This window comes from Triticum urartu, chromosome 4 (assembly GCF_003073215.2).
Source record: "Triticum urartu cultivar G1812 chromosome 4, Tu2.1, whole genome shotgun sequence".
Classification (NCBI taxonomy): domain Eukaryota; kingdom Viridiplantae; phylum Streptophyta; class Magnoliopsida; order Poales; family Poaceae; genus Triticum; species Triticum urartu.
This window is the reverse complement of record NC_053025.1, coordinates 119,903,959-119,918,576: the sequence shown is the minus strand read 5'-3', so window position 1 is coordinate 119,918,576 and position 14,618 is coordinate 119,903,959. Positions and strand designations below refer to the sequence as shown.

Here is a 14,618-nt window from a genome sequence, read left to right as displayed (position 1 = left end):
TCCATCATCTTGATCTATATCAATGTGTCGTCAGATGGTCGTCTCGCCAACTATTGCTCTTGCAACTATTGCTATCGCATAGCGATAATTGTAAAGCAATTATTTGGCGCTTGCATCTTATGCAATAAAGAGACAACCATAAGGCTTCTGCCAGTTGCCGATAACTTCAACAAAACATGATCATCTTATACAACAACTTATATCTCATCACGTCTTGACCATATCACATCACAACATGCCCTGCAAAAACAAGTTAGACATCCTCTACTTTGTTGTTGCAAGTTTTACGTGGCTGCTACAGGCTTAGCAAGAACCATTCTTACCTACGCATGAAAACCACAACGATAGTTTGTGCAGTTGGTGCTGTTTTAACCTTCTCAAGGACCGGGCGTAGCCACACTCAGTTCAACTAAAGTTGGAGAAACTGACACCCGCTAGTCACCTGTGTGCATAGCACGACGGTAAAACTAGTCTCGCATAAGCGTACGCGTAATGTCGGTCCGGGCCGCTTCATCCAACAATACCGCCGAACCAAAATGTGACATGCTGGTAAGCAGTATGACTTATATCGCCCACAACTCACTTGTGTTCTACTCGTGCACAACATCAACGCATAAAACCTAGGCTCGGATGCCACTGTTGGGGAACGTAGTAATTTCAAAAAATTTCCTACGTACACGCAAGATCATGGTGATGCATAGCAACGAGAGGGGAGAGTGTTGTCCACGTACCCTCGTAGACCGAAAGCGGAAGCGTTAGCATAACGTGGTTGATGTAGTCGTACGTCTTCATGATCCGACCGGTCCAAGTACCGAACGCACGACACCTCCGAGTTCAGCACACGTTCAGCTCGATGACGTCCCGCGAACTCTGATCCAGCAGAGCTTCATGGGAGAGTTCCGCCAGCACGACGGCGTGGTGACGGTGATGATGTTGCTACCGACGCAGGGCTTCGCCTAAGCACCGCTACGATATGACCGAGGTGGAATATGGTGGAGGGGGGCACCACACACGGCTGGGAGAGATCAACTGATCAACTTGTTGTCTATGGGGTGCCCCTGGCCACGTATATAAAGGAGTGGAGGAGGGGGAGGGCCGGCCCTCTCTATGGCGCGCCCTAGGGGAGTCCTACTCCCACCGGGAGTAGGATTCCCCCTTTCCTAGTAGAACTAGGATCCCTTCCAAGTAGTAGGAGTAGGAGAGAAGGAAAGGGAAGGGAAAAGGAGAAGGAAGGAAGGGCCCCCCTCCCTAGTCCAATTCGGACCAGCCCATGGGGAGGGGTGCGGCCACCCTTTGAGGCCTTTCTCTCCTTTCCCGTATGGCCCATTAAGGCCCAATACGAATTCCCGTAACTCCCCTGTACTCCTGAAAATACCCGAATCACTCGGAACCTTTCCGATGTTCGAATATAGTTGTCCAATATATCGATCTTTACGTCTCGACCATTTCGAGACTCCTCGTCATGTCCCCGATCTCATCCGGGACTCCGAACTCCTTCGGTACATCAAAACACATAAACTCATAATATAACCGTCATCGAACTTTAAGCGTGCGGACCCTACGGGTTCGAGAACTATGTAGACATGACCGAGACACGTCTCCGGTCAATAACCAATAGCGGAACCTGGATGCTCATATTGGCTCCTACATATTCTACGAAGATCTTTATTGGTCAAACCGCATAACAACATACGTTGTTCCCTTTGTCATCCGTATGTTACTTGCCCGAGATTCGATCGTCGGTATCTCAATACCTAGTTCAATCTCGTTACCGGCAAGTCCCTTTACTCGTTCTGTAACACATCATCCCGCAACTAACTCATTAGTTGCAATGCTTGCAAGGCTTATAGTGATGTGCATTACCGAGTGGGCCCAGAGATACCTCTTCGACAATCGGAGTGACAAATCCTAATCTCGAAATACACCAATCCAATAAGTACCTTTGGAGACACCTGTAGAGCACCTTTATAATCACCCAGTAACGTTGTGACGTTTGGTAGCACACAAAGTGTTCCTCCGGTAAACGGGAGTTGCATAATCTCATAGTCATAGGAACATGTATAAGTCATGAAGAAAGAAATAGCAACAAATTAAACGATCAAGTGCTAAGCTAACGGAATGAGTGAAGTCAATCACATCATTCTCCTAATGATGTGATCCCGTTAATCAAATGACAACTCATGTCTATGGTTAGGAAACATAACCATCTTTGATCAACGAGCTAGTCAAGTAGAGGCATACTAGTGACACTCTGTTTGTCTATGTATTCACACATGTATTATGTTTCCGGTTAATACAATTCTAGCATGAATAATAAACATTTATCATAATATAAGGAAATAAATAATAACTTTATTATTGCCTCTAGGGCATATTTCCTTCAAAAATATGGGCCATATGGCCCATAGGAGGGAGGCAAGCCAGCCCACAAGGGGTGGCATCCCCCCAAGGGAGGAGTCCGAATTGGACTAGGGGAGGGGGCGGCGCCCCCTTTCCTTCCCCTCCTCTCTCTCCTCCTCCCTTTCCCCTTCCGGTAAAAGGAAAGGGGGGAGGGGCGAATCCTACTAGGATCCCAAGTGGGACTCCTCCCACTTGGGGCATGCCTAGGGCCGACCTCCCCTCTCCCTCCTTTATATACGGGGGTGGGGGCGCCTCTAAGACACATTAATTGTTTCAAGCCGTGTGCAACGCCTCCCTTCACAGTTTACTTCTCCGGTCATATTCACGTAGTGCTTAGGCGAAGCCCTGCGCGGATCATTTCACCATCACCGTCACCATGTTGTCGTGCTGACGGAACTCTCCCTCGACACTTTGCTGGATAAAGAGTTTGAGGGATGTCATCAAGCTGAACGTGTGCAGAACTCGGAGGTGCCGTACGTTCGGTGCTTGATCGGTTGAATCGAGAAGACGTTCGATCACATCAACCGCGTTAAGCTAACGCTTCCGCTTTCGGTCTACAACGGTACATCCATGGACACACTCTCCCCCTATTGTTGCTATGCATCTTCTAGATATATCTTGCGTGAGCGTAGGATTTTTTTGAAATTGCATATTGCGTTCCCTAACATTAAACCATTATGATGATCCATATGCGTCGATATACTATTGTCCTGTCTCATGGATAATAGACCCAGACAACTTGAGAAGGCCAAACACCCACCTATAACTGGATCCCACACAATAATAGTCGACGATGGCACCAAAGTATGTTTGATTATTACAACAGATTTTCATGTTTTCGTCCGGGACATGTGCATACATCCATCGACACCATAAAATTACTTATATTTCTCAGCAATGTCGAGGATACACTTGACAACCTGTTCAGGTGCCGAGAGCATCGCCATATGATCTGCACCGTCGATCTCTCTGACCTCGTCCACCGGGTTTTTGGCCACCATCAACATTTGGTATGCCTCTGGTATGGTTACATCTTGCTTGCATACTACATAGACCTTGCGGACCGAGCCGTAGCGTTCCTCGGTGAATGGCTGACGGGCTTGCAGGTCTTCCAGGAACAATGAGCCGACTCGTATGAGAGATTTCGCAAGGGTGATGTCCTGCATGCCGGATTCATTAGCAAATCTCTTAATTAGGAGATGTATTACAATCTGGTTCTTGTATCAAACAAAAACGACCCATTTTTGCTCTCCTTGGACATTGACATACCTCTGATGAGCACAACTGATAGAGCTTTTGTTGTATAAATTGCGGCCCGAACATGAAGGAAGCCGGGAGTCTTCCATCTGCATCTTGGGGTTTCATCTCGTTGTCCAACGGGGATACCCAGTTGCCCTCACCATGCTACGGGGAAGAGAGAAGAAGGTAAGTAATGCATGTGCATCAGCAATTAACAAAGTGGTGTATTGCCTTGTAAATAAATTAGACCATATGGGAATCTTTTGTAGAACCATGAAGACGTTGTTACTACATCCACAAATAGGAAGCATGCACCATATATTTCTGGCTAAATCTGAGAATGGTTTCATACTTAAACTATACTTGAACCTTACCTGTATATATCTCTCTCAAAACCATACTTGAGCCATACCCGTTTAATGCCATTTTCAGCCCAACCAAAACTAAACCCTCTATTTTTTCCACCCAAACCAATTTAAACCCAATACATAACTATGGGTTTACTTCAATGTATATATGATTGCACAAATCAACATGTTAAGAAGCGAATGACATAGAAAAGGCATAAGTGCATCTACAACAATTTGTGAACAAAGTTATCGTTGAGATACGGTCAACACACAACAAGAGTCAAAAAGACAATACGCACGACTGAAAAGCTCACTGACAAGTGTATTAAAACCAATTGCTTAGCTAAAGCACAAGCAAACACATTCGATTGCATGTGGTGTTTCCCCATAATACATAATTACATAGTGCATCGCAGCATATACACGGATCAAAGATACTTGTTGTCGATGCGTCGTTGCCTATTGCACATAACCAATGCCCAGAAACCGGTTTGGACCCATAGTTTATTGTCGTTAATAAGCAAACTGTTTAAGCCCATAACCAACTATACCCAAATTGGTTTCTTCACATACCCAAACCAAAACCAAACTAAAAAAGTTTCAGCCCAATAAAACCTGAACCAATCAAACCCAAAGTAAGAACCGAATCATTTCACCCAGTTTTTTAATAACCATTCTCAGGTTTATTTCTGGCACATATCTCCTGAAGTGTCAGAGTAGCATGGTGAGGGCAACTGGGTATCCCCGTTGCACAAATAGGAACCATGCATTGGGATCTGGCCCAGCCCCCGCGTAGTCCTCCCCGGGCGACTCGGGCGGCGGCAAACACGCCCGCTCGAGGTCTCCTTCCTCGTGCCCTCTCTCCCCTCGCCGCCGCCTCATGGTCTTTGTCGGGCAAAGCGTGCATGGATCCGGTGGCGGCGGGGCTCTGGCGTCCTTGGGTGGCTGACATTGAGTTGGGGGCTTTTGAGGTGGCTAGCGGTGTTGCGCTCCTCTGCGCAGGTCGTAGGTGCCTGGGGCGGTGGGAGGATGATGGCAGTTGCGTGCGTGCTGCAGCACGTGGAGGTACCGATCCCCCTGATCTGATCTGGATCTGGTTGGGTTGGTGCTCGACCCATGGCTGTGGTCAGGCGACGACGGGCTAGGTGCGTGCATGCTGCAACACGTGGAGGTACCGATCCCCCCGATCTGGTCTGGATCTGGATGGGTTGGTGCTTGGACCATGGCTGCAGTCGGGCGGCGTTGAGCTGGATCGGGGTGGTGTGGGGGGCTGCTGCTGTGATATTGAAGGCGGCGATCCTCGTGCTTCTCTCGCATCACGACAACATCCTACATGATCGATCCTCTTAGATTTGGTCATCGATGTGTTTCAGAACTACTGCCAGAGATATTGCCCAAGATATCTGGATCGGATAGAATTCGGTCGTGCATGTCCATTTCAGCCTACGAGGTTCCATGAGGGCGTGATGCTAAGCTCTGTTTTTTGTTGACACCAAGGGACATGTCGGCTTCTCAATTTCTATGGTGTAGACAAATGTAGAGAAGGTCATGGTGGTTGAGATCGGAGGATCAATTAGACGGGCGGGGCCTTCGAGGCCATGGAGTTAGCCAGTTAGCCAGGTGTTTGATAATTCTTAGGAGCAACAGTGTCAAATGGGGGCGGCAGCACTGGAGGTTTTCATTTTGGTGGTGCTCCTCGGGTGAAAACCTAAGTTCTGGCCTTCATTGGTTGTGCCCGGCAATTGCCTTGCTGAAGGAATTGTTTTGAGAGCTCGGACTTCTCCAGGGTGAAAACCTAAGATATTGAATCGGTCAACGACGGTGCTTTGCACTGTTTCCTTCTTGAACGCGTTGCTTTTGGAGACCTTTTATGTTTTTCGGGTGTTGTATTTGGTGGTGGTTTGTCTGCAGCTGCTGAGAGGAGTCCATCACTATGGCGGGACCTTTATTTTTTTTCCTTTGGTTGTGTGCATCCAGGATGTCTTTCCGACATCTTATAGATGCCGAGACTGGATGTAATTGATATCTTCGTGATATTAATATATTTCTCTTTTATTTTAAAAAAGAGCCATGCATTGGTACATGCACAAACAGGAACCATGCACCATACATTCTAATGAATGGTGCGGACTATGATGCTGCGTGTGTTGTAAGCCTTGACCACCATTTCATCCAGAAATTTTGCTAAACCATATAGTATGACTTAGAATGTGATAGTTTTCATGAAAAACTGAACCTAATAAGCTCTCGTTTAACATGGCCAAAATCCTAACTGCACACTTATGATGTCAAGAGATTTCCACATGCCGGGGGTTGTAATTCTTGCAACGTAAGTAAATTTCATGTACGTCTAAATTGCATCCGAGTTCTATTTATATCAAACTTACGCATGGTGGACTGCAGGTTGAGTTTGAACAATGTTCCTTTTGTAAATATAACAAAGAAGTCCCATAGATGAGTTATGGGTGGATGCGAGTTAATCTTGCTAAATGTAAGGGTTTTTGTACATCCATTTCAAAAACAAGGTTTTTGTTTTGCAAAAATGACAATAACCGACAAAATGAATCTGAACGGTATAGATTTTGGGCTCAAATGTCACCGGGTTCTAGAAATCCAAACAATAATTTGTAATGATCTTTGTCATCTGACTCCTAGTCCCTCCACAGTTTATGTGACAAACATGTGCATATGCGCGTCACAGGGTGTGCAATTTGCTTTTATCCAATCTCACTAAAGTGGCAAGACATGGTTTTCCTTTTCATATTTGGGCGCTAATCAATACATCTCCCCCTCGTTGTTCTCGTCCATCCCTTAACATCTTCATCTCCAGATAAAGGACAAGTATCGTCATTGGGACCGAGGTGGGAGAATAATGAAGTAGCAAAAAAAATCATCTCTCAAGTCTTTCTGGGCAAACTTCCAAAAACAATTTAGAAGATCATTGTAGAAAAATGGGGACAGGGCGAAATATATAACAAAACCATAACTAGCAAATAGAGGGTTAAACTAGACTATATCTTTATGAACTTTCAAAAACTCATGATCCCGCACCGAGCTCTTCAAAAGAAGAAGAAGATGTTTAGAAAAACAAGAACCAACTTTTAAGTTGAATAAGTTATTTTACTATTCAATTATTTTATTGGAAATAGCAGCCTGTAAAATTTGGCCAACCCCACCGTATACAAGCAATAAGGTAAAATGCCGATGATAGAGGTTGAGGTATGATGGAGAGGAAGCGAAAGGATACCCTCATGATGCTGGAATTCGTGGCGGCACACCCTAGCCCTAACGTGTGTAGAACACACTAAAAAAATACCGTGCCATAGCATACTGAGGAATGACTCGTTAAATTAATCAGTGTATAATATCGTGCTAATAGCGTATTTTAAGGCCGACGCTATTTTGCTATAGTACACTATTTTTTTCATTGGTAGGATATGGTGACACGGAGGAAACTAAGGTGTCTCTCCATATGGTGACACGGAGGAAACTAAGGTGTCTCTCCATCAACCGAACAACAAAAGAAGGATGGACCATTAGAAATGTTTAGCAATGGAGATAGACATATAAGAGGCCCGCCCTCGAGACATGAGAGAAACAAGAGGACGTGAAATAAGTAAATGCATCGCCGACAGTTTGAGTTAATAAAAGTGATATTGGTAGTCGTTTGTAGTCGCGAACGAGTCCAATCACCGCAGACAGGTATAACCTGAGCATATAAGATCCCGATCGTCCTATACAAGATTACAATTTTTGTTGTGTGCCTATAGATGATAGCTTTGAAGTATCTTGATGTAATCCTGATTGAAAATTTTGTTCTTATTCCAGTTAGTCGGTTTGATGTACTATATATTTTTAGTTATAAGCAATAAATTCATACTGTTTGCTCAAAAGGTACAGTGCTTTCGGCTCACAAAAAAGAAGTACAGTGCTTACTCCCCTAAACTGTGCAGCTCATGTACGATTTTTCAAATACTGTAGAAAAAAAGTACATGTTGTCTACAGAGTAATTTTGAAAACTGTGGAAGAGTATCTATCAGGTGAGTAGGTGACAGCTTGCAACTGATATTCGATCATTTGACAATTAGGCTTTTTTGTTATGTACTACTAAGACGTGAGGGAGTATATATCTATCTGAGGGTTACCGATTGAGAAAGTAGCTCAAGCCCGGCCCTCGCGTCGTCCCCTTGGGCCAGCATATGCAATGTCCGTCTTTAAAATTCCTAAAAAGATTTGCAAAGAAATCATAGACGTGTTGTCACAATTTTGATGGGGTGACGAGGACAATCAGAAAAGGATGCACTGGATGGCATGGTGGAAGATGTGTGTTCCAAAAGAACAAGGAGGAATGAGTTTCCGTGATATACACTGTTTTAACCTGGCTTTATTAGCGAAGCAAGCATGGCGTCTCGTGGATAATCCTGAATCATTATGTGCAACAATCCTAAGAGCCAAGTATTTTCCCGGAGGTGATTTGATGAACGCAATATTAAAGAAGGGCTCTTCCTTTACTTGGCAAAGCATTATGATGGGAGTGGACTCTCTAAAAAATGGCTATATATGGAGAGTGGGAACAGGAGAAAATATTAATATATGGAGAGATGCATGGATCCCAAATTGTGCGGACAGAAAAATTATTACACCTAGAAGGAGGAATCTATTGACGAAAGTTTCTGATCTTATTAACCTAGTCACTAATGGCTAAGATAAAGATTTGGTGAGACAAACTCTATGGCCAATTGATGTCCGTAGAGTCCTAGCGACCCCGATCTATATGCATAATATGTCGGACTTTATTGCGTGGAGCTATACAACAAATGGTTTATTCATTGGATGATCAGCTTATGTGGAGGAATGGAATAACCAACATGCGAGGAAGTTGGAATACTCGAATGGCATGGGTAGAAGCAAGGTCAATTCTATTTGGGGTAAGATCTGTAAATTAGCTTGTCCGGCGAAGGTTAAATTTTTTATTTGGCAGACGCTTCACGGGACTCTACCGTGTCGTGTTACATTGGCCAACAAACATATAAAAACTCAGCCAATATGCCCAGCATGTTTGGACAAGCCAGAGGACACGAAACATATATTATTTCTGTGCCAGAAGGCAAAAGAAGTGTGGGAACATTTGGGGTTGTATAAAGTGGTAAAAAAAGCCCGTGTCGTTGATCGTGCAGGAGAGGCAGTCCTTGAATTCCTACTCCTTATGCCTGATCATGAACTACCCATCTTGGGCTCCCGGAATGCAGGGGAACTTATTGCTATAGCTGCTTGGTATTTATGGTGGAATAGACGGAAACTAGTCCATGAGGGTAAGTCTCAAGAGGCGTCCCAAACCTCGATGGGGGTTCGGGCTCTAACATCGAACTATGTAAATGCCCACTCTACTAAAGCAAAGAGAAAGAATGAAGGATGGTGAAGACCTCCTAGGGGTTTCGTTAAATTGAACGTGGATGCTTCTTTTGATCATGATCAACTAAGAGGCACAACGGGTGCTGTTATCAGAGATGACAAAGGAAACTTCATAGTAGGTGGTAACTGGAGGATTCAGTACTGTGTGGATGCCCTGACAGCAGAGACGGTAGCACTCAGATTTGGTTTACTGTTGGCACAAAAGACGGGCTGCAATTGTCTAATTATCAATTATGATAATATGGAGATCATCGACACAACGAAGAACGGAGGACAGTCTACGGGGCCGGCTGCTGCAACTTTTGAGGATTGTTTTTTTATGGCCTGTGATTTTCCTCAAACCAGTTTTGAACATTGTAACAGGGAAGCGAATAAAGTAGCTCATGAGCTTGCTAGATTAGCAAAAGGTTCCATGACTAGGGATTGGATAGAGGAGCCCATGAAAGATATTGTAACTCTCTTGATAGACGATGTAACAATTATTTCTAATTAATAAAGTTAAGTTGTTTTTCGAAAAAACTAGGGGAGACTGGGGTTCCGCCGCCGCCACCACCCCCTCCCCCCCTCGCCGCTACCAGAGACGGCCGCCGGGAAGCCCGCGCGGACGCCGGTGAAGGTGGCGGCGGGGATCTCGGCGCTCCCTCCTTTTGGAGGCCCGTGGTTCTGGGGGGGGGGGCTTGCCGGAGAGGCGACGTCGTCGGGCGGTGGGCGGCGTTCGCAGGGGGTGCTGGCCAGCGTGCCCGGCCGCGCGGGCGACGGGTGGCTAGTGGAATCCGGTCGCGGCGAGAAGATTTCTTCATGAGATCTGGAGGTGCGAAATCCCTATTCCCTGCTGCCTCTCTCTCGCCTCCGGTGTGGGCTAGCGTTTTCTGGCTCCGGCATTGGTGCGTGTTGGTGGTCAGCTAGGGAATCGGGGGAAACCTTGGCCGGTCCGGCCGGCCCGACGGCGGTAACGCCCAAGGGCGTTGCTTTCCTCCATGGGGGCGCAGCCGAGGTCCCCTGCTCTCCACCCCGACCCCCCCTGCCCGGGTGAAAACCTTTATCCTCGGCGGATTTGGCGGCGGCGGCGCCTTGCGCGTCGTGACCTTGCTGGAGGCGTCGTCAAGGGTGCGGGGCTCGGTCGAGAGGTTATGTAGGTGAGGGATTGAGCTACCTTCTCTGCGTCGTCCGATTCCTTGAAGCTTGTTTCCAACTAGTTGGGCATGGATTGTGGCGGAGCAGCCGGCGAGATATATCCCAAATCGATGTGGTCATCCTATGTCCACCTTGCGATGCGAGAGCGACATTCTTCCAGCTCTAGGGTGAGCTTCTCGAAATCCCGATGGTGCGGCGCCTACGAGCCATGGCGAGAGGGAAGGGTCCCTCTTCGGTGATTGAGAGGGAAGATGTTGGTTCCTTTCTTTTCTAGGTGTTCCTGGAGCACGGTCCATCCTCGAAGGTCGGCTATGTCCTGTTGTGCTGCTCCGTTTCTGTTACATATGATCCTAGTGTGGAGTGCTTGGCCTTTGCTAGCTGCAATTCATTTGGGGCTTGTGGAGGTTGTAGTGAATAGGCTTTCCAGTGTTTTCCGTTGTATCGTTCCGATTGTTGTAAGTTGGGTTGTCTGTTATAACTCCTGGCCTGTTGATAGCTTTGTTAATTCAAAACCGGGCTCTTCACAAGCCTTGGTTCTTAATTAAAAAAGTATATATCTACCTAAACAAAATGTATAATACGATGCATCAAGTATCACACGTATGACAACGGGGTCGATCAGATCATACCTGCATGAGGACATGCGACGGCGGGGACACGCAGTCCGGCATGTAAGCGGATAGGAACGCGGCGACTGCGACCTTGTCCGGGAACATCTCGGCGGCGAGGGCGACGCTAAGGCCCCCGAGGCTGTGCCCAACGAGCACCGCCTTCTCCCCGGCCGGGAGCGACCGGAGTGCATCGAGCAGCGGCCCCGTGTACTCGCTGAACGTTGCTACCTCTGGCAGCCGGCGGTCATCGATGCCCGACGCGGCTAGGTCCGGCGCGTGGACGCGGTAGGCGTGCCCAGCCGCCGCAGCCGCAGACCGTAGCCCCGCCGCAACCTTGTACCAGCTCCAGCCTCCGTGGCACACGCCGTGGACGAGGATGATGTGCTTTACCTTTGCACCGCTATCCAGTGCCGCCTCCATGGATGATTGTCAAGAACAAGCCGATTGGCTCTTCTGTGCTCCCTCTTACACGATATTATGGTTTAAGTTACTGGAGATGGTGCTAGCTTTGACGGGTCTCTCGAGTACACGGCATTACTTTTCGTTTCTAAATTAGAAGTGGAGTTAGCGGCCGGCCAAGGCGGCTATGTGGAAAGCCGGCACTTGTGGATTAACAAATGGAAACAAAAGATCAAATGACACGGATGCTCCATGCTTATTACTATCCAGACGTTTAGTGCATCTCACTCAAACCGTCCGTAACTGACCGGACTGCACGGTCCGGACTTGTTGTGCCATCTGACGTGCTTCTGCATCGGTCCACAGAATAATCTGGACGCATTTTCTCTCACAAAACAGAAACAAACTAGGAGGGTTTTGCGGACGTCCAGACAACACCAACGACTGCTTCTGACCGCCCAGACCCATCCAAACGCTTCCCACCTTGTCCGCGCGCGTTCCCGTTTGGTGCCAGTTGCCTGAATTCATACGTTGTACAGTGGCCGCTCCGTATTGACGTCAGACCGGAATGGACATGACTTCTCATTGGCTCCGCCACTGAAGCAGCGCGCCGGCCGAGGGCGCCGCCCACAACGCATCCCTGGTGTCCGTGCCTCTTCAATGCCGGAGACGTGTTACTTGACGGGAGGGGACGGATATCTACCACGCCCGGTGAATGTCCCGCCCATCCGTATGCCGCCATTAAGCAGACTTGTCGGCCGAGAAACCCACTCCGGCTCCGTGCATTGACGCACCCGGACGCCTGGACTCACTGGAATTCACTATTTAAAGGTGGCCACACCTAGCTAACTCCATGCCACAACACAAACCACTCCACACCCTCCTCCCTTGCACCACATCCGCCATGATTGCAGGCGGCAACGCTCTGCGGGAGAGTCTTTTGATGGAGATAAAGCACGAGGTGGCCGCAATGGCCGCCCTTGCGGCCACCTGGCAGAGCTGCCGTGCCAGGCGGATCGAGGCCGGCATGCCGATCAACTTGCCCGAGGTCTTCGACGACAAGGATGACCCCACGGTGGAGACGGGCTCCGACGACACCGCATCGACCCACGCGCAAGTGCATGCCGTCTTCACCATGGAGCAGGCACATGCGCACTTCAACACCACCATGGCGGAGGAGCAGCTCGCGTTGGCGCCTGTGTCGGTGTTCCAGCAGGCGCAGGAGAAACAACGGTACAACTTGTTGCTCCTCGAGCAACACTGGCTGACGGAGGGCCTAATCGACAGCGAGCGCGCGAGCCAGGAGGCCATGGCCACGGCGAACCCCAACTTTGCCACGGAGTAGGGTGCAATCTACGAGGCCGCCCTGCTCAAGCCGTCGCTCGCCAGGAACAGGCTGCCGTTGAGGCATAGCTGCAGGCAATCACGGACGAGAACAATGCCAGTTGCGCGTCCTACGAGCCGCCCGCGAACTTTCGGACGGCCCGATGGGACGACGAGAGTGCAAGCGCCTCCTTTTCCATCATGGACCTCACGTCCACCAGCGACGGACAAGACGCGGAGTCCTCCAAGGGTGAGTAGGGCATGGAAGGTGGTGGGGCCTTGTGTCCCATGTGGGCCGGTTTGTCTCCCATGTTCAACCCTTTCTTACGTAGACCGCCCCTTCACTTCATAGGTCTTATTCCGATGTTCATGGAGACGCGGATGGGGGACACGATCCCAGGAAGGGAACAACAAGGGCTTGGACGCCAGACGCCACCGTAGGGTAGATTTAGGGTAGCATATTTTTTCTCTAAATGTTTGAAATGTAATGAAAATCATGCCATGTTTGCATGAATGTAGTCCCGTTTATATGAATCCGCCATGTTTGCATAAATTTCGTCTATTTAGTTTCAATAGTTGTTGAAATGCATGCGCGCAACGTTGGATGGAGCCTCTGGCAACAATGTCCGCGGGCTAGCCCCCCTGTCCGCGGACAGATACCGGAGTAAATTTATGGGTCAACGTTGGAGATACCCTTAGCCTATAAAAACTTCTTATATTTTGATACAGAGGTAATACTAGTTATTACACAGCACAACAGCCGCCCATACTGCTGACTGCTTGATCTACATTGCTATAATACTACAATGACTCTCATATTGTGGTGATTGCACTGATTACCATTGTTCGTGCTATATGTCTGGACGTGCAAGTGCGGTGTTTTACGCAAGCAGTACAATTGTTTGATAGTTGTTGTGAGTCTGTATGATCCATATATTTAGAGTAAAATTCACACGGCTCTACTTGTACGGTTGTCACATCCCAGATTTTTCCAAATCTAGTATATTGAAAATTTCACAGTGAATTAAAAAACTTCAAGGAAAAACTCATGATTGCCTAGAATTGCTTGTGATTGACCTTGTTTGCTTGAATGTTTGCATATGAAGGGCAAAGCCTGATGCAACTAGTGGAAACCTAGCTAGACTTTAGTTAAAACCAAATTATTTTAAAATATTTATTTGGGCATAAGGCCATCCTTAATAAGACCCAAATGGTATTCAAGCCCAATGAAATTTCCCCTAAGTGGTTTGAGTTGGATTTGTTTTGGAATCAATTCAAAAGCCAAAGGGAAATATTTAAAAACGGATTTGCATTTATTTGGCAGGAAAAGGAAATTTCATAAGTACAAATGATGTGTTTGACCTTCTACCAATTTTCAAATTGGATTTGAAATACAATTGGTTTTGGAACAAAATTCAAATTCAAAAGGAAATATAAAGTGCAAAAAATATTTTTCCAAAATGCCCAAACAAAAAGTCTAGCAGATTAGGAATATCCCAAATAGATTTTAGAGCACCTTTTCTTTTGGAAGAAAATTCAAAATTCAAATGGATTTGAATTGAGTAGTTCATTGAAACGTCCATTTTGCATCATGATTTCTTACTGTTACTTATAGTGTTTTTAATCAATATAACACTTTGTGGAGCAATTCTAATGCCTTTTCTCTCTTAATATGCAAGATTTACATGAAGAGGGAGATTGCCGGCAGCTAGAATTCTGGACCTGAAAAAGCTATGTCAGAGATACCTAT

At 47.1% G+C, this 14,618-nt stretch overlaps 1 protein-coding gene across 1 annotated transcript; it reads right to left on the bottom strand.

Annotated features, from left to right (window-relative positions):
* Positions 1-3,167: 3,167 nt before the first annotated feature.
* LOC125550991 (salicylic acid-binding protein 2-like) lies at positions 3,168-11,673 on the bottom strand. Its single transcript, XM_048714130.1, has 3 exons — positions 11,165-11,673; positions 3,670-3,804; positions 3,168-3,560 (listed from the first exon to the last, which is right to left on the bottom strand). The coding sequence occupies exons 1-3, from the start codon at positions 11,564-11,566 to the stop codon at positions 3,279-3,281; spliced, it is 819 nt and encodes a 272-aa protein (XP_048570087.1). The 5' UTR covers positions 11,567-11,673; the 3' UTR covers positions 3,168-3,278.
* Between the last annotated feature and the right edge of the window lie 2,945 nt (positions 11,674-14,618).

Bases quoted from the DNA above. Each gene is read 5' to 3' on its own strand.
- LOC125550991 (XM_048714130.1), bottom strand. From the start codon at position 11,566: ATGGAGGCGGCACTGGATAGCGGTGCAAAGGTAAAGCACATCATCCTC. The intron at 3,805-11,164 runs GTATGATCTGAT...TCTTCCCCGTAG, and splicing joins CGTCGCATGTCCTCATGCAG to CATGGTGAGGGCAACTGGGT. The intron at 3,561-3,669 runs GTATGTCAATGT...TCCGGCATGCAG, and splicing joins ATCAGTTGTGCTCATCAGAG to GACATCACCCTTGCGAAATC.